Below are 23,586 nucleotides of genomic sequence, written 5' to 3'. Positions count from 1 at the left end.
CAATTACTGCCTAGTAGTAACAGAAACTCCCATAGTTGAGGCTACAAAAAGGTTCAAAATTCACACAACCAAATGACCTTGTTCTATGACCCCCCTGAGAACACAAAACCCAAATAAATGTAGGTTTTACATTAAGGTCAGGCATGGTGGCAAGCACCCGAAAGCCTAGCACTCAGATTCCAAGTTCAAGACTAACCTGGACAATGTTGTGACCCTTGTTCGATTTTTAAAGAGCCCTTTTGTTAGTTATGAACTGAAATCCAAAAGACTAACAAGACAAACATGTTTTAAAAAGAGACCATCAAAACACCAACACAACACATCATAGATCTTCCGAACACATGTCAATAGGGTGAAATAATTTTCAACAGCCCTACATTCATTATGAACATTCTGTCCATACAATAAGGAGTAGAAGGGAGAAACTATATTTATTCACCACCAACAAGAAGATGTTTGGCTTTATTTCAAAGAGAAAATATCCTAGTTTTTCCTAAAATATACAAGTAATTAACTAGAAAATACTCAAGTACTATATTCCTATCTACCTGATTAGAAACTACCTCAAGCAAGATGTGACTGTTACCAAGGCACTGAAAGTAAACATACAGGACAACAGAGATGACAGACACACACAGAGGACCTAATCATCAACAACCACCAGGGACAAACCAAAGAAACAGAGAAACAGAAAATAACTCTAGCTAAGAGCTTTAATAGAAACTCTGAGTGCCAGGTCATCTGTTAGGCTGACCAGTTTAAGGTATAAAAGATCAGTGAGGAGGATGGCCATCTGAAGCAAAGCTTACCTGGGACCAGAGGGGTGGGGCTGGAGACTGAGGTATGATACCCAATGGAGGATCCCATGAGGTTTCGAGGTGGCACCAAACGAGCTGCCAACAGAGGAGGCGGTGTCCCCAACTGAAGTCGCTCAGATGCAGCAGCACCATGTTCACGAGAATACATGGGCTGTCCTATAGAGGAAAGAATAGGAGGGCAGCTGGGATTGAGAGTCAATGCTTCTCTGAGGCAATGGTGTACTTCCTGAGGATGTGAGCCAAGAACAGAGAAATTACAACAAAAGGAACAGTAGTAGAGAAGACATCATTGAGATTCTAACTCAAGAAAGCATAGACATGCAACTAGTTTAGGATTCATCAAGGTACAAAGAAATTAGCATTGCATAATCTGCCCATAAGAATCCTTTCTCCTGTCTCTCTGTCTGTGTCTCTTTCTTGAGAGAGGGTTCTATACATGCTTGCCTCAAAGTCACAATATAGCTGAAGCTAACATTGAAATCCTGATCCTATTGCCTCCATAGCTCAAGTTCTGAGATTTGCAGGTATGCAAACCACACCTAGCTTTCTACAGTTTGAATCTTAAGTGAAGTAAATGTATGCTAGTTTTATCCAAAGCTGAGCAACGAACCAACTGAGTTAAGATAAAGGCACCCTGAGCTATTGGCCATATAGAATCTAGTAGCCAATGAGCTATACAGATTTCAAGGCTGTCATGTACATATCCATCTAATCACAAGTGAATTGTCAACTCTGTACAAAATATACTCCTGTTTCTAAAACCAGGAAAAAAACAGTAAGAAATGCAAAACAAATTTTCATACCCATAGCCTCACAAAGAATAAGAAATGTTCACTAGAAGAAAATTTAAAATGTGGTGAAAATTTGATATCACCATAGAGAAAGCAATAACAAAGAAAAAAATGAAAAAAAAAAAAAAACAAACAAACCAATACTGGATATAGAAAATGATTGTGAATATTAGGAGTCATGTTTTAAGATTACATTTATAGACACAAACACACAAGCACATGTACATACACCACACACTTGGAAAAAGACAAAGCATTACAGAGCAAAACCTTCCCTTGGTTTCTATTCAATACCATTCTCTAACAACATACAAAACATAAATTTATTATAAGGTTTAGTCAATATTTTATATAACAAGGCCAGACATTCACTACAACATAAGACCTAGTAAAATTAGAAAAATTTTAGTATGAGACTAAGTGCCTTACAATTTCAAAATCCCTTTAAGATTTTCAACACAAACTGATAAGGCTGATCACAAAGTTATCACTTGGTTTCATAGTAGTAAGAAGAAATAAGATTAAAATCTCCCATCTTCTTTGTCCACATACATGAAGAAAAGGAGATGAAAAAAAGTTCACAGCAAAACAGATGGCGCAACTACATATTTAACACCAATCCTTTCAAAGTGTCTTATAAGATTTAGTCAATCACTATATTGCAACAGCAATTTAAAACAACCTCAAACATTAGAATAGTTCAATCATGACCTACTACAGAGACTTTTCATTGAAGAAAAAAACCAAACAAACAAACCAAGAAGCATAATGCTCAAAAGAAAAAACAAAAGAAACATGCCATCTATGTGATGGCTTTAAATATATGATCCAGCACAAATCTGCCTGGTATACATCATCAGTAACTAGACTACAGACTAAAAGGGCAAGCTTGTACAACATCAGTTCTTAAAACCATAGACAACATGTGACTCAAACATTTATAAAAGTAGCTAGAGCTGGTGCATGCCTGGTGCCTCTGCAGGCCAAAACAGAGTGCTGCATACCCCCCAGATCCGTGGACCGTTGTGAGCTGCTCTGTAGGTGCTCAAAGTGTTATCATTGCTCTTAACCTCTGAGCCATCTCTCCAGCTCCCCAAATTTCCAAGCACACTAAAAATATACATAAAGCTCTTTACTCTATTTGAACAAACCAAATTATGCTATTTGGAAACTACCAATTACATTATTTACAAAGGAAACCTGAATAATTTTAAAGGTCCAAACTTATCTGCCTCAACGACAGCATTTAAAATGAAAACTAAAGAAACTATATCAAAATCAACTAAACCCAGATCCTCATACTTGAACTGTAAGCACTTTACTGAGCCATCTTCCCTGCTCCTCCCTATATATTTTAGAATCAAATTGTATGCTTTTAACTATGGAAGAAAATTCACAAAGCTGTCTGAATGACACAATTGTGGCTTGTCCAATATTAATATTCTATTTGCCAAAAATTAATTCTCTTTATAAATAGTGACACAGCATCTAAGATTATAAAACACCAATGAGAATTTAACACTTTTTATTGGTCTTAAAGTAAAAATGGTAATTATTAATAGGACTGTTTTTATTCTAAGATTCATCCATCTATCTATCTATCTATCTATCTATCTATCTATCTATCTATCTATCTATCTATCTATCTATCTATCTTTTTCAAGACAGGGTTTCTCTTTGTAACCCTGACCGTCCTGGAACTCACTCTCACTCTGTTCTGTAGACAAAGATGGCCTCAAACTCAGAAATCTGTCTGCCTGGTTTAAAATGTATTTTTAAAGATTTATTTTATTTTATGTATGTGAGTACATTGTAGCTGTCTTCAGACACACCAAAAGAGGACATTAGACCACATTATAGATGGTTAGAAGCCATCATGTAGTTGCTGAGATTTGAACTCAGGACCTCTGGAAGAGCATTCAGTGTTCTTAATCACTGAGCCATCTCTCCAGCTCTTAAAACACCTTCAATAAAAATAAATAAATAAAATAAATACTAGATATTTTCCTATGTAGTCCATCGTTCTGAAAAGTAAGAAGCTGATGATTATATTTGTTCCCAATCTCTCTGGAAAACAAATATTCAGAATTTCAGTTCCAAAACATTATACTCCTTTCTTTAAAGATATGAGAAAGGCCACATGAGATCAGTTACCTTGCACATCTTAGCGTTATAGCATCTACCACAATGCCTGGCACATGACAAACACCAAACAAATATTTTCTGAATTAATGAACATTGAGCTAAGTCACCAACTGCCAAATTTATTAAAGTCAACACCAGCTGGGTGTGGTAGTGTGGACCTTTAATCCTAGCACCCAGGAGGCAGAAGCAGGTGGGATCTCTGTTAGTTCAGGGTAGTGTAGTTTACTATAGTGAATTACAGAACAGATGGACATATGTAGAAAACCCTGTCTTAAAATTTAATAATAATTATAAAAATTAACACCAAGCAGAATATTTGTAGAGTATATCACGATATTTAATTTGGTATTTAAAAAAGTGGATAACTGCCAGTTTCTTTTAAAAAGCATAATTTTTACTATAACAACACTAAATATAACAATATAAAAATATGCCACTTGCTGTAGACTGCAATAAATTTAAGTTTTCATATTTAAAAGTACAAAAGACATTTTAAAATGTTAACAGCTGACTCAGAAATGACATAACTCACAATAACTGCACAACGGTCACTACTAAAGCTGAATAACAGGAACCTTCATTATACTGAGTTTATTATAGTATCTTCATTTTTCTATATATTTGATATTTCTCATAAGTAAAAACAATGATAGCAATAATAAAACAAACCTGCACTATGAAAAGATAATAATCAGAAGACCTTGAGACAGCAGAAAATGTCAGACTTCTGATTTATATTCATTAAAAAAAAGTCAAACAGACCTATATTTAAATATGTATTATTATGTAACAAATGCATCTATGCTTTGTAGGAATCTTAAACAGGAGACGAATGTTTCTCAAGTTCTTAGACTTGAACTTCGAAGCAGAAAAGAAAGCATTTATGTAGCAGTAAAGAAGAAAATGCCTTTTCTTGAGTCACACAGCAGGAGCATAGATACTGTGTAGGTTAGAAACTATGAAAAGGAGATTAAGGAAGGAAGATCTAAATCTGAATCAAAAGCAAGAGTCAAAAGCCTAGGAGAAGAGTCTCTGATGATTCAGGAGGAAACTGTAACTAACCATTGAAGAGTTTGTATGACAAAGGTTTGAGGAATACTCACTTAATACTGAGTGCCAAACCTTGGCAGAGGCGCTTAAACAAACATAATGGTATCAAATAACCCAAAACAAGCAGTGAGTCAAACATGAGTAAGAGGAGAGGTTCTAGTGGAAATACAGTGAAGGAGAAACTTCAAAAAAATGGGTTTTGACAACTGGGCTTTTTAAAAAGCAAAAGCAAGGTTGGAGTTTGCCTTGAGTGCTAGTTAGGAGCTAAGTGTTCAAGTACACATAGATCATTAAAGGGGGGAAGCAATGTGTCAGTCACATGATGATGTCCACACACATAATTGGCTCTTGTACCCATCGACAAAGACAAGAAGGGTAGAAGGCATTAATTTAAGAATAGGCTTTATTTTCAGAGGTTGAAATCTGACAAGAAAATAGTAACTATATAGAATATAACTAATCCTTTCAGGATACCAGATGCCAAAGACATATTAGATGCCTTACATGAATATAAATTCATTTTCACTTCAGAAGAGTCATAATGAAGTAACATTATTCTCACTCAGAAACAGAAACTGAGGTACATACAGAAGTTAAGTCACTTGGCCTAGATGAGAGAGAGTAGTGAAGAACCAAGATCTTAAACAAGTCCAACTACTTTACTTGGTTGCCTCTTTGTGACATGAAAGATAAGAAAATGTGTCAGAGGCAAAGCAAATTTATAAGCACAGATACATAAGAAACGAACATACCATCATTTCTGTAGACAACTTATTGTCTAGCACTGTAAAACAACTATTCTTTTGATTGTTTTAGTTTTTTGAGATAGTAGCTTAAGTTGCCCAAGGCAGCCTCATATGTGGCTGAGACTGTCCCAACTCTGTACTGGGATTTACAGAGTATGCCATCATGCCTGGCTTAATTGACCTGTAAAAAATATTTCTAAAAAATAATTACAAAATAAATATATGTGTGTGTGTGTATATATATATATATAAACATGTGTATATATTAAATATCTCAGGCTGGATGATGGTTACACATGCCTTTAATCCCAGCACTCAAGTACCAGAGGACAAAAGATCTCTGAGTTTGAGGACAGCCTGGTCTACACAGCGAGTTCCAGTACAGCCAGGAAAAACAAAGTAAACAAAGTCACTAGGCACTTGATTTTGAAAGAGGTATAAATCACGAGAATCATTTTTAAATTAAACATGAATCTTAAAAATGTGTTAAAACTTACTATATAATTATGTTTTCTATCTTCACTTCAGCACACAGTTAAGTAACTATTAGACATATTTTACCTGACTCTTGTATACTTGTTAGAAGGCAGGCTGTAAGAGTCCTTTAGCAGAAGCTCAGTGCTGTGATTGCAGCTGTCACTATGAAGTGAGTCTGCTGCCATTCTACAGTAACAGAGGGCTCATTGCTTCTTCCCACCCCAGCACACAAAATTAAAATACAGCCACATAACATAGCTCCTTGGTAAATTTGAATACAATTGTACAGTTATAAATTCCACAAGAACAAGCATTTTTTGTGTACTCCCACTCGGTGCCACATTGCATGTATGAAGATCAGAGGACAGCTTGCCAAGAGTCATTTCTCTCCTTCCACTATGTGGGACCCAGAGATCAAACTCAGGTTCTGCTTTAGTGGCAACTAACTGTCTTTACCTACCATCTTGACAACCCATCAAAACCACCTTTTGAGATGGTCTGTCTCCCCTCACTAATCCCTAAACTGCCCCAAACATCACATTGAGACCAGGCTAGGCATAAATGACACTACAGAGTCTGCAGCCCAAAATGCAAAACTCTAGCCTTAGACCAGAATATCCTAACTGGTCTGGAAGCTACACTCACTCTAACGTCCTGGAATTGTTCACCACCCAGTCTGAACTGCCATCCTTTACAGAGTATATCCCCAGGAGCTACAAAGACTCTTCATCAGAGCATAGAAAGGCACCCTATCCCCTGCCTCACAACTGCAGGTGGCACTCCACTTACTGTGTAGCCCATGTGCCCTGTGTATGAAAAACGAATCTGCTTAATTAAAAAAACAAAAAACAAAACAAAACAAAAACCCTAAGAATTTCTTGAAGTGACATCTACTTACTTTCTGATACTGTGTAAAGGAGGTTCTGGGGTAAAGGAGGAGGTAGTCTTGCTCCCACTGGTGCAAGATTGGGCACTGCACTTGTCCCAGGCTGGTCACGGCTGTTTATTAAGCTTGACTGTGAAATGGGAGGTCCTACAGAATAAAAAAAAGTGACAAGTACAGGATTAATAATTCCTGGTAAGAATGTGATACTAATACTAATGTATTTAAACTTAGCAACCCTGATGACACTCCTAATTCTCCAACAGGCAAAGCTCCTCACAGACAGACGTGAGAACGGAGGGAAGGGCTTGAGGAACAATAGGTGGCATGGTATGAAGTAAGTAATGAACAATCTGCAACTGTGAATACCATGGAAAGTATCAAAGCACCAGGCCATGGTGCTTCTGCCATTAGCCCCAGCACAGTAGTAGAATACAAGTTCTGTCACCAAAAAAATATAAAAAATAAAAAGCAAACAAAAGGGCAGGGTGCTGGAGGTGTACTTCAGTTGGTGGAGTGCTCACCTAGCATCCACAAAAACTTGATTTGTATCCCATCCCCAGTATAATAGCATCCCCAGTAAGTGCGGCTCTCGGAAAGTAGAGGTAGGACCAGAAGTCCAAGATCCCTTGTCTCTAAATAAATAGGAGACTAAAGACAATAAGGATGTAGTTCAGGTGTAGTGTTTGCCTGACATTTGCATGACCCTGAGTTCAACTGTCAGTACCCCAGCAACAAACTAAATTTAAAATAGATAAATAAAAGAGAAAAGCTGAAGAGAATAAAATTACTTCAACTGAAGAAGTGATGTTAAGAATAAAATCTCTTAAGCTTCCATTATGTTAGCTTTTCCTATCACTTTTTAAGACTCATAAAATCAACTTACATGTATGGATATTATACCTGCATGTATGTATGTACATCACATAAAATTGTGCCTAGTGCTTGTGGAAGTAGAAGAGGGCAACAGATTCACTGGAACTAGTTATGAATGTTGAGCCACCATGTGGGTGCTGGGAACTGAACCCAGGGCCTAAGGAAAAATAGTCGCTCTTAACTGCTAAGCTATCCCTTAACCCCCTCTTATCAATATTTAATATTCTCAGTTGCTAAGTTAGGAATGGATGGAGGTATTGCTCAACGGTAAAGTGCTTGTCTAGCATACTAGTTAGTTTTTGTCAATATTATACTAATTACTTGGGAAGAGGGAGCGCCTTAACTGAGAAATTGCCTCAGTCAAGACTGGTCTGTAGACAGAAATTTTCCTGATTGTTAATTGAGTAAAAGGCCCTAGCCCACTTTGGATAGGTGGTCCTGGGCTATATTAGAAATGTTTCCACATAAGTCAGTAAGGAACATTCATTTTTCTCTGCTTTCATTCCTGCCTTGTCTTCCCTCAGCTATGAACTGACTGTAAGGTCTAACCTGAAACAAATCCTCTTTTTTTTTTCTCCCAAAAATCTCAGTTTTTGTCACTGTTGTATCATAGCAACAGAAAGAAAACTAGGACAAAGCATATATACAAAGCCCTGTAAGGTACAACCCAACACCAACACCCCCTAAAAGCAAAGCTGAAAAAAAAAAAAAACATGTTTTCATTAACAGCTATATATTAAACCCTTATCTATTATTACCTACCTTTTAATTTTTTATTGTGTGTGTGTGTGTGTGTGTGTGTGTGTGTGTGTGTGTGTTGTATGTGTAAGCTCACATGCTACAGAATGCATGTGGAGGTCAGAGGACAGGCGGTGGGAGCTGGTTCTCTTCTGCCATGTGGATCAAAGGGACATACTCAGGACATCAGGCTGGAGGGCAAACTTCTTCATCTACTGAGCCATTTATTTCATGGCTCATTTTATGATTAATGTTGTTGTTGATAATATAATAATAAGTTAATAATAATTTTATTATTAACTGAAGGGAAGTTAGCCATAGTGTGCACATGGTCAGAAGACAAACCTATGGAGTTGGTTCTCTCATGTCTATGTTTTTAATTTTAAGGACTGAACTCATCATATCTCCAGGCTTACACAGTAAGCACCTTGACCTACTACCATCATGCCAGCCCTTTTGTTACCCACTTTAGTAAGATGTATACTTTACTACAGGGAAGCTTAGGAGTGGGTACATAGAGAAGACTGCTATTATTTTCACCTATTAACTGCTTTGGCTTTAGTTTTGACATTGGGGAGAAAAATCAGGTCCTCACACATGGTGAAAAACACTATAGTACTGAGCTATACCACAGCCCCAAAATAAATTGCTTTAAGCAGTGCTGAGGATATAGCTCAGAGGTTGACAATTTAACCAGAATAAACTGGATTCAATCCCCAAAATTGGGAGAAGAACCAGATAGATGATGCAGGTCTGTAATCCCAGCTATATAGAAGGTTACATGCAGCAAAAGGATCTCGAGTTCAAACCCTGCCTGGACTTGTACAAAGCTAGTTCAAAGCCAATCTGGACAGCTTAGTGAGATCCTTATGCAAAAAAAAAAAAAAAAAAAAAAAAAAAATCAAAAGGGGCTGAGGGTAAACCTGAGTGAGAAGTGCTAACCTAGGCATGAATGAAGCCAAAGTTCTATCACTAGTACCAGAAACAAAATACTGCTTAAGTTAAATGGCAATCATTTTAAAAATAATGTTATTCTTTAATAATACAATGTTAAATGCCTGTATGTATTTTCTTATACCTTTGCATACATGTAAATAATTCATTCTCTAAGTTTTTTCAATTAAAATTTTAAAATTTAGTCTCATCCTTGTTCTTGCTATACTCATAACCTTACCTTGACGATCTGCTCAGCCTCCAGAGTGCTGAATAACAAGAGTGTGTCACCACACCCAGCTAGCAACCATTAATACTTCTTTTTAAAAAAGATTTATTTAATGTATATGAGTACACTGTAGTTGTCTTCAGAGATACCAGAAGAAGGCATCACATTTCATATGGTTGTGAGCCACCATGTGGTTGCTGGGAATTGAACTCGGGACCTCTGGAAGAGCAGTCAGTGCTCTTAACTGCTGAGCCATCTCTAGCCCCCCATTAATAGCTCTTAAATAAACTTTTTAATGCATGGTGTGGTGTGGTGTGGTGTGTGTGTGTGTGAGAGAGAGAGACAGAGAGAGGATTAAGGCATGTACACCGTGAAAGTGTACAGAGATCAGAGAAGGACGCCAAGTGTCCTACTTTATTACTCGTCTCCTTCTTCCCTCTAGACTCTCACTGAACCTACATCTAGACTGGCAGGCAACAACTCCAGCAATCCTTCTGTCTCTACCTTATCCCTCAGTGATGGGATTACAGGTACAGAGCCACATCTAGCTTTTAATGTCAATACTCAGGGTCTGAACTTAGATTCTCATGCTCACACAGCAAGCACGCCTACTGACTAAGCCACCTTCCCAGGCCCTTAGATGGCCATTTTTAAACATTTGTTGCTCTTGATTTGGCTAGATACAATAATTAATTAAAACACACACACACAGACACACACACAAATAAAAAGTCTTTTTCAGTAAAGAAATCCACACAGAAATACACACTGTTAAAACGGCATGGCATTTAGAATTTACTCCCATAAAAACAAATCAACCCAAAAAATATGATGAGAGAGTAAAATCAGAATGGCTTAATAGAATCCCTGAGGCCAATTAAACAAATACTACCCAAGTTATTCATCCTTATGTATGTCTATAAGATCCTAAAACAAAAATTTCAAGTTTTATTTCAATATTCTTGAAGAGATTTTCTTGAAATAAGAACATCCATAAATCTCCCAGCATGTCTCTCTCTATTTTAAAATACTAACAGCTAGCAAGGTTTTATCTCCAGGTCAACACAAGTCAAGCTACTACAAGCAAAGAACACACTGAAGGTACTATAAAGAACGGCAAACAGTAAGAACATCTTAATTATGGGAGTACATTTGAAATTCCATTAGTGTTTTTCAAGCATTTTAACAGTTAGCAAAAGGAATGAGGTTCTTCTAAATACAACTCATCAACAAAACAAGATTCAACCAACTCATACTTACTTGGTATGGGAAGCACAACAGAAGGTGGAGGCTGACCATGTCCTTGAGGAACAGGAAGTCTCATGCTATGGCCAGGGCCTGGGCCTGGGCCGGGACCAGGGCCAGGGCCAGGACCAGGGCCTGGGCCTGGCATTGGAGGCATTAACATTCCGGGAGGTGGTGGAGGAGGAAGCCCAGGAGGAGGGGGTGGGAAAGGAATCATACTTGGCAGAGCAACTTCATCAACAACTAGAGGATCATTTCCATGATCAAACTGACAAAGGTCACCAAGTACACAAAATCCTCTTTCTGTAAGAATTAAAATTAAAAAAACAAAAACAAAAACCTTATTACGATCTACTTAGAGTTCAAAGAATAAAACAAATTCCAGAAAACTCAACATCCTAATTTACATTGTAGGCTTTTTAGTAAGAAGTCGAAATCTCCTTAGTGTTCTCCTATTAATGACCACATAACCTTGACATAGAGGCAAGCATATTCTCTACTCTCTATGAGAATAGGATATACTGAAATTTTAAAACAGTAGGGTCAAACAGGATAGATACTAAGTGGCTACTATAAGAGTAAACAAGTTGCTAAATTTTTATAATAAGAATCAGGTGTGGTGGTGACTCCTGTAATCCTAGCACTCTAGAGGCTGAGGCAGGAGGATTCAAAGTTTGAGGTCAGCCTGAGTTACATGCAATTTTGGGGCAAGTGTGGGCTGCACAGTAAGACTCTCATTTAAAAAAGAAAAGTGGGTTTTTTAAAAATAATAAAAATTAGGTATTTTATCAATTAGTTACTAAAAGTTTGAAAGGAAGGAATAAAAACCTTGAACTAGATAATTTCAGTGATCCATTTCATAATATTATTTTAAAGCAACCATTCTTGCTTTATTCAGTTTTAACTTAAAATACTCAAGTAGATAGGAAAAATTATTTCTAATGTTCCATAATGTAATAAAATAATCAAAGTTGACAATTGTTTTAAATTATGATATTTTATATCTAGATATAAGATCTATAATAAGATATCTAGATAAAATTTCATGAACATTCCCAATTCTAAAAAATAAGTTTGAGGTTATAAACATGCTAGTTACCCTGATGTGATTACCACACATGATATACACATACTGAAATGTTACTATATGCTATAAGTATGTATAGTATCTATCAATTTGAACAATTTTTTAACATTAAATTTCCACTAGGCAAGGTATATACAAGGTTGTTTGTTGTAGTACTGCTTTTAATTGAAAATGCTAGAAAGGACCTATTTATGATAAAGCATATTTTCATACTTATAGAATACTAGGTAAGAGCCTTAAAAAACAATTGAGGAAGTTCTTTATGCATCAAGATGGAGTTATTTTCAGGAAATTATAACTAAAAAAACACTATATGGCATATGAAAAAAAATACTAGTATTCATATAAAAAAAGCAAATCAAGCTGCTGGGATACACCCAGGCAGTATCTGCAACACTTGCTTTCCTAGCTGGGAACAGCACATAAAAAAAGAGAAGGCAATCTTTACCATCATAATCTCTGCAGCGTCTCTTTGGTGGTGGGTTTCGACCAAAAGAATTGGAAGAGCTATGATTGTTATAGTAATTGGACCAGCTCTCAGTTGTGTTCTCAGAATGGTGCGCAGGTGCAATCACAGTGACAGTGCTGGGGATAGACTGCGCCCCAGAGGAGTACTGCTCAGAGGAGTTTGGAGGAGGAGCAGACACAGGCACGTAAGAGCTCTCCAGGTCATTCCTTTCACTCTTAAACTTTGATCTTTCCCTGTGCTCTGTTTTAGAGACAAAAAAAACCAAGAAATGAAGAGGTCACATGTTTATGTGCTTAAGACATACTTACCTCAGAACAGCAAGGCTAAAAACATTAGCCTAAGCTTCCTGAGAAATCAACGGCTTAAACACACTCACTAGTAATATATTCTAAGAGCAGAAACATCACCACTGCACACTTAATCGACTTGTGAAAAGCAATGTTTTACAGTATCAACATCAAGTATATCCACAGGAGAAGGGTTAGCTTCTCCACTGGGATTTTAGATTTTTTTTTTCTGTCTTTTACATTTTATAAACATTGGGCAACCTTATTATATAGCAAGTCAATTACTTTCAGAGAAAACAAAACAAAAAGCAAAAGAAGGCAAACTTTTTACTTAAGTAGTGTTGTCACTGATTAAAAGACATTTGTATCAATTCTAAAACTTATTTAGGGCTGGAGAGATGGCTCAGCGGTTAAGTGCATTTGCTGCTCTTCCAAAGGTCATGGGTTCAATTCCCAGCACCTATATGACAGCTCACGACTGCCTGTAACTCCTGTTCCAGGGGACCCAACACCCTCACACAGACATGCATGCAGGCAATCAACAATGTACATAAAATAAAGTTATAATAACTTAGAAATAACTTTAAAAAAGACTGCCTTGACTCCAAGGGTGCACAAGATTAGCACTGTCTCTGTAAGATTAATATCCAGCCTTTTGAGACAGTCCTGGTTTTCCCATTTCTCCCACCTGTCAAACAGGCCTTCCAGGCGTCGCCTACTCACCAACATTCCTATTTGGATCCCGGTCTTTGCTGCGGCCTCTGCTTCGGCTTCTACTCCGACTCAAGCCTCGGCTCTTACTCCTGCTCTTGCTCCTGCCCCTTCTCCAGTCATACTTCTCCCGATACAGCTCGTTCCGCTCATAGTACCGCTCATAGTCTCTCCACTTGCCATCTTCTCTTTTCTTTTCACGTGTCCTATAATACACAGATATAAAAGCCATATGTAGACTCTAGAAATGAGATCTGTGCACAAGTCCTGAGAATAAAATACTCTCTTTACATCACAATTCATACTGTCTATTTTCGAATGTCTTAAGACTACCACTAATTCTTCTAGCCATTATTAAAAGAGGGAAGGATTTTTCCACTTCAAGTACATAGGGTAGGGAGAAATAAAAAAGAAGAGGTGAACCCAAAATATCAGAGAGAAAGAAAAGACAAATTAGAAGAAAGTGGGGAAAGGCTCATAACAAGTCTTCCTAAACAAAGACCACTTTGTGAATATACACCAAACTGTACCCTTTTGTCAAATGCTAATGTGGATAATTTTAATACTGCACACCCCTAAACAAATGGAACATTTCATTACAATTCTCTGAGGAGACTGCTCCCACCCCTGTACTCTTGGGGAAAGCAAATAATGACTGTTTATAAAAGACACAGAAGCTAAGACAGTAGATAGTGAGAGAATAGAAAGAAGGTAATGTTCTCACCTCAGTGCTTTAGAGATGTTAAGGACACAGATCATAAATACTAACTAACCTGCATACTTAAAAATAGCTTTCAGTAACTACTACTCAGAGACAAATACAAACCTTCGTTCACTAGATTCTGAACGACTCTTCTGGGGACTAGGGTATTTCTTCTTTCTAGTATCTCGTTCTTCTTCTGCTGGCTCTTGAAATACCTGTAAGAAAAACCAGTTCTTCTCTAAGTAACAAACTCAGCCATCTGCTAAATCTTTCTAGTGTAAGAGAGGATGTAAATAAGTATATGAATATTGTGGCCTAAGCCAAGTGAGACCCCATACACTTGTAATTCCAACACCTGAGGAGTAAAGGTGAGGTATCCTTAGAGTACCTGAGACCCTGTCTTAAAGAAATCCCAGCAGTTTCTCAAAGAAAGAAAAAAAAAAGGATAAACACTCAAGTTAAATTGTTTATTCACAGACTGTTACAAGCATAGTCAACATGCTGTTTTAAGCCATTTCCAAAAAAGTCAGAACAGGAAAAGTAAGAAAACGGGCTCACATTAGTTTAAAAAAAAAAAAAAAAAAAAAAAAAAAAGGCAGGCATGTTACTACTGGCTGTGATAGTGCAACCCACAGCCCTATGACTGAGACAGAAGGATCGTTATGTTTGAGGCCAGATGGCTTATACCAAGACCCTGTCTTAACAAAAAGTCAGGTATAGTAGCACATACTTGTCACATCCCCATTTGTCAGGACTGACACAGAAAGACTGCCATAAAGGTTAGGACTGGGCTATGAACATAGTGAGTTTTGGACCCCCAGAGCTACACAGCACGACTCTGTCTAAAATAAAAATATGATCATATGTATTTTTTAAAAACAAACATGCCAACTTTGATGTTACTTAAAGCACAAAACTCTAGTATAAGAAGAGAGTAAGGACCTCATTCTCTAAACTTTGACAAGAAAACTAACAAGCATTGGATAGCATACAGTAAAACAGTTAATACCATCTTCATTTCAAAATATAGTCAAGCTGGGAATGGTGATACACACCATTAATCTAAGCACTGGAGAGACAGAGGCAGGTATGAGTTCCAGGCTAGCCTGGTCCACATATCAAGCTCTAGAACAGCCAGGGCTACACAGAGACACCATCTCAAAATAAAAAAGAATAAATCAGAAACAAAAAAGTTAAAAATAAATTCATGAAGTTTAGGCTTAGTGTGGTGGTGCAAGCCTTTAATCCAGCATTTGAGAGGCAGAGACAGACAGAGCTCTGTGAATTTGACACCAGCTTGGTCTACATAGCAAGATCCTGTTCTCAAAGAAACAAAAACTAAATAAGTTAGTTTTGGCCAGGTGTGTTAGCATGCAAAAACAATCCTAGCAAGTATTTGGAGACTAGGACAGAAGGATCATAAATTCAAGGCAACCTTAAATATCATTGAGACCCTTAAAAAAAATGTTGGGGAGTTCAGAGCCTTTAATATACAAATAAATTAAATCTGTAAGAACTAAACAAATTTCCAAATAATGAAGAAGCTCCTTATTTATTATCAAAATCAGAAAATGAATGAATGGACCAGAAGGTAATAACTTAATAAAATGCAGACAGCATAATAAATGGCAGCTACATGGCATCACCAGAGACTACATACTCATTCAACCAGACTCCAAAGTCCGTTTCTTCTAGCAATTTACAGGGAACACAACTGATTCATTACTCCACTGGGAAACAACAAGCTGAACCTCGATAATAAAAACACCACAGAACAAATAGTGTTTCTTTACAAAATAAAGTCTCAGGAAAGTTTTGGTAAAAAGAAACAAAAGCCGTGTGCGTCGTAAATCCTAGCACACATCTTCGGTTGTTTTCCAGCACCAGGATGAGCTGCGTCAATGGTCCAAATCCTCTTGCCCAATTCCCCTGTGGCCAATAATCTAATTATAAAAACAACTGACAGCACAATGCAGCTGAGGATCAAAAAGCCAAGATGGCTAGTCCTGAGATTTGTTTCAGAATCATCTTTTACTTTGTTTACTCATTGTAAAAACCCAAATGTGCAGACTAGAAACTAAACCATTATATTTAAGTGGGGCTATGTGTGAACTACTGTTTATAGCAATAATCACAACTAACTCAAACATAAAATTAGGACCAAGAAACGCCAGACAAATGTCAGTCAAAAGAATTCTAGGGCTAAGCTTATATTATCCAGTTTTTGGTTTTCAAATTAGGGCTTATTAAAAACATACTACAAATGAAAACTTGTAGTGATTATTTTAATTGTTCTTTTAAAACAAGATAATAAAATTTTCAAAATTTTAAAATGTTTTTGTATAAGTTCCTGCATACACAAATGTGTCCTACATTAAGTATAGTACTGGGAGAAGCTGGAAGGCTAGAGGACACCCTAGAAATGGGGTTACAGGTATCTGCATGTCCTGACCTGGGTGTTAGGAAGCTCATGAAGAACAGCCAGTGCTCAATCTACTGTGCTATCATCTCTCCAACTCCCAGGATTACTTTTGTTATATTCAAATCAATTATGATTTAAAGGAATTCTTACACATCAGTGGATAACATAAAATGACTACAGAAAAAAGTTACTATAACCTATTCCAAAGATTCTAAATTACACACTATGTAAGGCACCAAAGGAAAATTTCTGTACAGTATGCAAAGAAAGTTTCCATTTCTGCTACTTAAAAAGACATACCAAGAAGCTCACTAGCCTACTTTTAAAGACTTTTGGGCCAGGCTCAAAACCCTTGAATCCTACCTAGACTTTGGGAAATAGAAGCAGAAGGATCAGAAGTTCAAGGCCACTTTTGGCTGTATGAGACCCTGCCTTAAAAAGTTTAAGCTGGAGAGATAACTCAGGTTAAAAGCACCAGTTGCTCTTCCAAAGGACTTTGATTTAGTTTCCAGTACACACATGGCAAGTCAAACTGCCTGTAACCCCAGTCCCAGGAGATCCAATACCCTCCTCTGGCCTCTGAGGGCATTATATCTACATGGTATAAAGACACACATGTAGAAAAAACACCCATACACATAAAATGAAAATAAGATTTGTTTTTAAAAAAAAGTATATACATATATAAAAACTATACAGCACTATATAAGAACAAAGTAAGTGATTATGATCTCAACTGATTTATTTAAAACAGCCACATTTTGTTAGATCAGTTCAATTATATAGCATTTAAGTCAATAAGAGTGCTAGAGAGATGGCTCAGTGGTTAAAAGTACTGGCTGCTCTTCCAGAAGACCTGAGTTTGATTCCCAGCACCTACATAATGGCTAACAACTGCATTTAACCCTAATTTCAAGGAATTCAATGCTCTCTTCTGAAACCAAGGACACATGGTACACAAACATAAGTGTGGCAAAATATCCATACGCCAAATAAAAATAAATCTCAAAGAATTTTTAAAGTGAATCAGCTATGATTCACAAATCTCAAAGTATTCTATAGAAAAAGAAACAGAAGAGACTAAAATAAGGAGCCCAGCTGAGTAAACTAATAGACAGTATATAGTATGAAAGTTAAATATACTAAAACTAATAATGGTGCTATAATTATCTTAAAGTATGCGTGGTGTGTGTGTGTACACAGGTGGGCATACCACATGTGAATGCATATGTAGAGGCCAGAATGTAGAGGCTTGGTATCTTCCTCTATGATTTGCTGCCTTATTCTTTGAGACAGGTTCTTTTTCTAAACCAGAAGCTCACTGGTACCTGACTGGTACCCAGCAAGTCCCAGGCACATTCCCAGTATTAATATTACAAGGCTTGAGGGCTAGGGTTTTGTATGAGGGGTCTGTGAGGGCCAGGAAGGGATGAGGGTGGGAGGTAGGGGATTAAACTCTGCTCATGTTTATGGAAGCAAAAACTCTTTAACCAACGGAACAATCTCTCCAGCTTTATTTGAGAAAGGGTTTTGTGTATCCCACATTTCATATATCCCACTTATCACCCGAGTTCACTATATAACCAAGCGTGACTGTAAATTTCTAATTCCTTGGCCCCTGACATGTAAATGACGGGATTACAGGTGTGTGCACCAGCACATCTGATTCTATACAGTATTAGTGATCAAACCCAAGGCTTTGTACATATTTGGCCAGTATTCTACAAACTGAACCAAATCTCTAGCTCCCCCAGAAATATTGTTTTTAGAAAATACAAAGAAATGAAGGCCATTTTCATGTGAGCAATGACTCAAAAACAAAATTAGGGTGTGGACATGTAAAATGGAGCAAATCCTCAATAACACAGCTAAGCAGGCATCATGTGAGTGCTATGGGTGGTGCTACCTGTATATCTCTGATGTAAACTTACAATTATTTCTAAATAAAAGATTTAAAAGTCACTTTGCTATAGAATACAGTAAATTTTAGACCTATTTATTTTATGTGAGTACACTGTAACTCTCTTCAGTCACACCAGAAGAGGGCATCAGATCCCATTACAGATGATTGTGAGCCACCATGTGGTTGCTGGGAATTGAACTCAGGACCTCTGGAAGAGCAGTCAGTGCTCTAACCACTGAGCCATCTCTCCAGCCCTGATCTTAAAGATTTAAAAAACACATATAAAGTAAATTTTAAGTTTGAAAATAGGGGTTAGAGAGATAGCTCAGTACTTAAAAGCACTTGTTGTTCTTTCTCAGAACCTGTATGTCACAAATGTCTATAACTTTAGTTCTAGGGGTCCTGTCTTAGGGGCACTATTGCTATAATAAAACACCATGACCAAAAGTAACTTGGGGAGGAAAAGGTTTATTTGGCTTATATATATATATATATATATATATATATATATATATATATATATATATATATATATATATATATCCCAAAGAAGTGAGGGCAGGAATTCAAACAGGGCAGGAACCTGGAGGCAGGAACTGATACAGAGGCTAAGGAGAGGTGCTGCTTACTGGCTTGTAAATTATAGCTTGCTCAGTCTGCTTTCTTATAGAACCTTGAACTACCATCTCAGGGGTGGCACCACCCACAACAGACTATTCCTTCCCTGAATTAATCACTAAAACCCATAGGCTTATCTACAGCTAGTCTCTGCAAGAACAAGTTCTCTTAACCACTAAGCAAACTCTACAGCTGATAAAATAAAAACATTTTTTTTTAGAAAGTTGGAAACTATTTCTGTTCCCGGCACTGTACTAAATTATTTTTGTACATTTAGAAATGTCTTTTCTACATTCTAATTAAGTATTACCTGATTTATACACACACACACACACATACACACACACACACACACATAATGAATTATAAATGAAAGCTATAATATTTCTATAGGTTCAAACAAGCAATAAGTTGGCATCTTTTTCTTAGGATTTTTTAAATTATGTTGTGGAGGTGGGTATGTGTACATGAGTGCAAATGCCCTCAGAGGCCAAAGGCATTGTATCTTCTAGGGCTGGGATTAAACATGGTTATGGCCACCAGAAGTAGGTGCTGGTAACCAAACTCAAGTTCTCTGATAAAAGTACTACATACTCTTAACCTCTTAACTATTAAGCCATCTCTCCAGCCCCTTAGCCTGGAATCTTTTTTTTTTGGGGGGGGGGGATCATATGTTTTTATGCCTTAACAATATTTCTGCTATTTTTCCAATGTTGATAGTGTGGTTAAAAAGAGTAAAGCATTTCCCCATCTATGTGGCATTATGTTTTCATCCAAGTCTCTGTATGTACCCAAACTTTTGTTTAAGAATCACTGGATTTCTGAGGGCTGAAAAATGGTTCCACAGTTAATAGTGCTTGCTGTTTAATCACCCACATAAGTGGGGCATCCTACTCAAACCTGTAACCCAGCTCTGAAAAGCAAAGAAAGAGAATCAATCACTAGGGCTTGCCAACTTCTAGCCTACCTAAGAAAATGCACCTCTAGGTAGGTAAGTAAATAGAGATAGAGGTAGAGGGAGCGGGGAAGCTGTCCAAAAGAGAAAAAATAATTTCTTTCAGGGTGGGCATGATGGTACATACTACCTTTATTCCTAGCATGGGAGTCAGGCAGATGATCTCTATAAATTCAAGGCAACATGATCTACATAGTAAGTGCCACTAGATAGAACTACATAGAAAGACCCTGTCTCAAAGAAACAAACAAAAACCCACAAAAATAATTTCAACTTGCAATTAAGAATCTTGGTGACAACTCTAAGAACTATATTATATTACCTCTTCTTTAATTTCTTCTTTTTCTTGGACTAGTGGTTTTGGCTCAGGTTTAACTGGTTCCAATGGTGGAAGGTAGTTTTTAGTATAAAGACTTTCAAATAGTTTGTCCACAAAACCTGAAGTCTCTGAAAAGAAATATTCAAATGTTATATAAACAAAACTGGAAAGTTTAAATATTACTGCTATCACTTTAAAATACAGGAAATCTTTAACACTGCTTTCAGGCTTTAAAACCAAGACTTACCTTAGAGGAAGAGAAATCCAATTCTAGGGATTTTGTTTCTTTATTAAATTCTTCTGACATAACTGTGTGTGTGCAAATGATATAAATATAACATTTTGTTGCTTAAGAACAAAATATTAGAAACAAAGCCCTATAAGAGACTAACAAAATAAATTATCAAATAGATTATAAAACTTCTCTTGACCTACTACGAATATCAGATGTAAAAGATATAAACTAATATTTTATGTGTTTATCTGTTCAAAGAAACTGAAATGACAAACTGTGTACTACAGGTGGGAAAGGCATATGTAGACGAGGAAGAGGTAATCTCATGGTATATAATCCTACAGTTGGACAGAATGCACTACCCACTCAAAGACTCAATTAGATATGTTTAAATGGTTTGAAAGCAGTATCTGTGTTTTACTCAGCTCCATGTTTTGGCCCTATTTGAAATTTCCTCAGACAAATAGAAAAAGAGAAACAGGTAATCTTGCTGAAAACATAAATATAAAAATATTTCTAGTTTTACTCTAATTAAAGTAACTTTCATTAGTCTTGCCCTAAGGAACACCTAAAGGGTACCACTCAGCGGTAGATGGTTCAATTTCCAACATAAGGGAGGGTTGGGTATTTCAAAGGCATCACATAGGAACTGTTTATGGTGCAATTATTACAAATTTCTAAAATGCCAACTACTTTTACCACACACACACACACACACATACAAACACACACACACACACACAAATGCATCTTCATACACACTTCTTTATGCTACTAAATTTATAAGCAAAGTTTTTGTTTTTTTTTTCTCAAAATAGTTTAAGACTGTTAGCTGAAATGGAATGTGGTGGTTTCCACCTGTAATACTGTATTCAGGAGGCTTGGCTGGAGAGTCACCAGCCTAGACTACTTAGTAGTTCCAATAGCCTGTGCTAGAGTGATGCCCATCCCCGTAAGGACAGATGAATAGATAGGTGGATAGGTAGACAAATAAATGAATGGATGGATAACACAACCCTGCAATTGGAGAGTCAGCCCATCAGTTAAGAGAGCTTGATTGTTGCTCTTACAGAGGACCCAGGTTCAGTTCCAGAATTCTATAGCAGATACAACCATCCATAACTGAATCCCAAGGAATCTGGCACCCTCTGGTGGCCCTCACAGGCACCAAGCATGTAAACAGTACACTGACATAAACAAACGTGTAGGCAGAACACTCATATACATAAAATAAATTTGTAGAAAAATTAAAAATAGGTTTTGGGATATAAATGAGTGCTTGCCTAGCATGCAGAAAACCCTGTGTTTAATCAACAGTAAACCCAGTTTAGTGGTTTATACCTGTAATATCCCAGTACCTCAGAGGCAGAGGCAAGAAAATCAAGAGTATCTAGGTAATGGCTACACAGAGAAACACTGTCTCAAAAAAACAAAACCAACAAAAAACAAAAAAGATGATCAGAAGTTCAAAGGTTATCCTCCAATACATGACACACTCACCCTGTGCTATATGGTCCTTACCAATAAAACTGTTATATCTTGTTAACTGTTAGAAAAAACTATATAAGACTCTTCAAAACCTTTTAAAAGCAACTTCACATTCTTTAGTATTTTCACATGTACTACTTCTTAAATTTGAAAGACAGTTCAATTTAAAAAATAGGAAGAAAGAAAGAAAATAGAGCTAGTGAGATGGCTCAGTGCATAAAAAGCTCTTACTACCAAGCCTGTTGACCTGACTCCAATCTCCATGTCCCACATGGTAAGAGAGACCCCACTCCTAAAAGTTCTCCTCTGACCTCCAAATGCCTCCTTTGGACATACACACACACACACACACACACACACACACACACACACACACACAAGTAAATAAATAAATGTCATTTTTAAAAAATCTATAAAGCAACTACTATAGATTACAAGTCTCTAGTTGCAAGAAAAATGCAGATAGGGAGCTGAAGAGATGGCTCAGTGGTTAAGATCTTCCAGAGGTCCTGAGTTCAATCCCTAGCACCCACATGGTGGCTCAGAACCATCTGTAATGAGATCTGATGTTCTCTTCTGGTGTGGCTGAAGACAGTAACAGTGTACTCATATACATAAAATAAATAAATCTTTAAAAATTAAACTAAATTTTCAAAAAAGGAAAAGGCAGATAAACTGCCAAATAAGTAGAATGCAGGGTGTTACAACTGCCATGTAGTGCATGCCTTTAACCCAAGTATTCAAGTGGCACAAGGTAAGCAGATGTTTATGGGTTCTAGGTCAGCCTGTGTAACACAGTGATTTTCCAGTGATAGGGATATCTAGTGAGACCCTTTCTCAAAAATATGAGAGAGGAGGTTGCAGGGGGGAAGAACAGGGAAAGGGAGAGGAAGAACAGAGCTAGGAAGAATAAAGGGTAAATGAGCACATAGGAAGAAAACTGCACAATGACATCTGAAGAGGCAACAAAAAACATCTGCACAGGCTCTGAGTAGAGACATACTCATTGACATTTGACAGAGAGGTGGGCAGTATGAATTAGAAGAGGACTTAACAGGGGTGGGGTGGAGTAGGGCAGAAAATATTAAGAAAACATCAAGGGAGACTTCCTGCAAGCTCTGTTTCATGGGAGGACTTTGGTTAAAAGATAAGAAATCTGTTTATTTTGACAGTCTCGTGAAGCCCAGGCTATGTAGCAAAGAATAACCCTGATCTTCTGATCCTCCTACCTCCAACTCCCAGGTGCTGAGTTACAGACAAGCACCTCATGTCCAGCTGAAGATGAGAAGTTAAAGGTGTAAAAAGAAGAGAATCCTATTCATCTCTTCTTGAATCTCAAGATGCCCCAGTTAAGAGAGAAAAAGAACTCTGGTTTTACTGTATGAACAGCAAGAACATGCAGCTTCAGGGATAGAGATTGCTCGGTCAGTGAAGCACTAAATTCGAACCCAGAACCCA

At 37.1% G+C, this 23,586-nt stretch overlaps 1 protein-coding gene across 3 annotated transcripts in view; it reads right to left on the bottom strand.

Annotated features, from left to right (window-relative positions):
* Positions 1–23,586, bottom strand: part of LOC308423358 (RNA-binding protein 27) — a 60,585-nt gene that overhangs the window by 24,101 nt on the left and 12,898 nt on the right. For all 3 annotated transcript variants that reach the window (XM_080920086.1, XM_080920087.1, XM_080920088.1), the window contains exons 3-9: positions 20,409–20,533; positions 14,312–14,403; positions 13,498–13,691; positions 12,467–12,727; positions 10,947–11,234; positions 6,926–7,060; positions 810–974 (exon numbers count right to left, since the gene is read on the bottom strand). In XM_080920086.1, coding sequence (XP_080776212.1) covers positions 810–974; positions 6,926–7,060; positions 10,947–11,234; positions 12,467–12,727; positions 13,498–13,691; positions 14,312–14,403; positions 20,409–20,533 — 1,260 coding nt within the window. The remainder of the gene's footprint in view (positions 1–809; positions 975–6,925; positions 7,061–10,946; positions 11,235–12,466; positions 12,728–13,497; positions 13,692–14,311; positions 14,404–20,408; positions 20,534–23,586) is intronic.

This window comes from Micromys minutus (assembly GCF_963924665.1).
Source record: "Micromys minutus genome assembly, chromosome: 8".
Lineage (NCBI taxonomy): Eukaryota > Metazoa > Chordata > Mammalia > Rodentia > Muridae > Micromys > Micromys minutus.
This window is presented reverse-complemented; position numbering and strand designations above follow the sequence as displayed.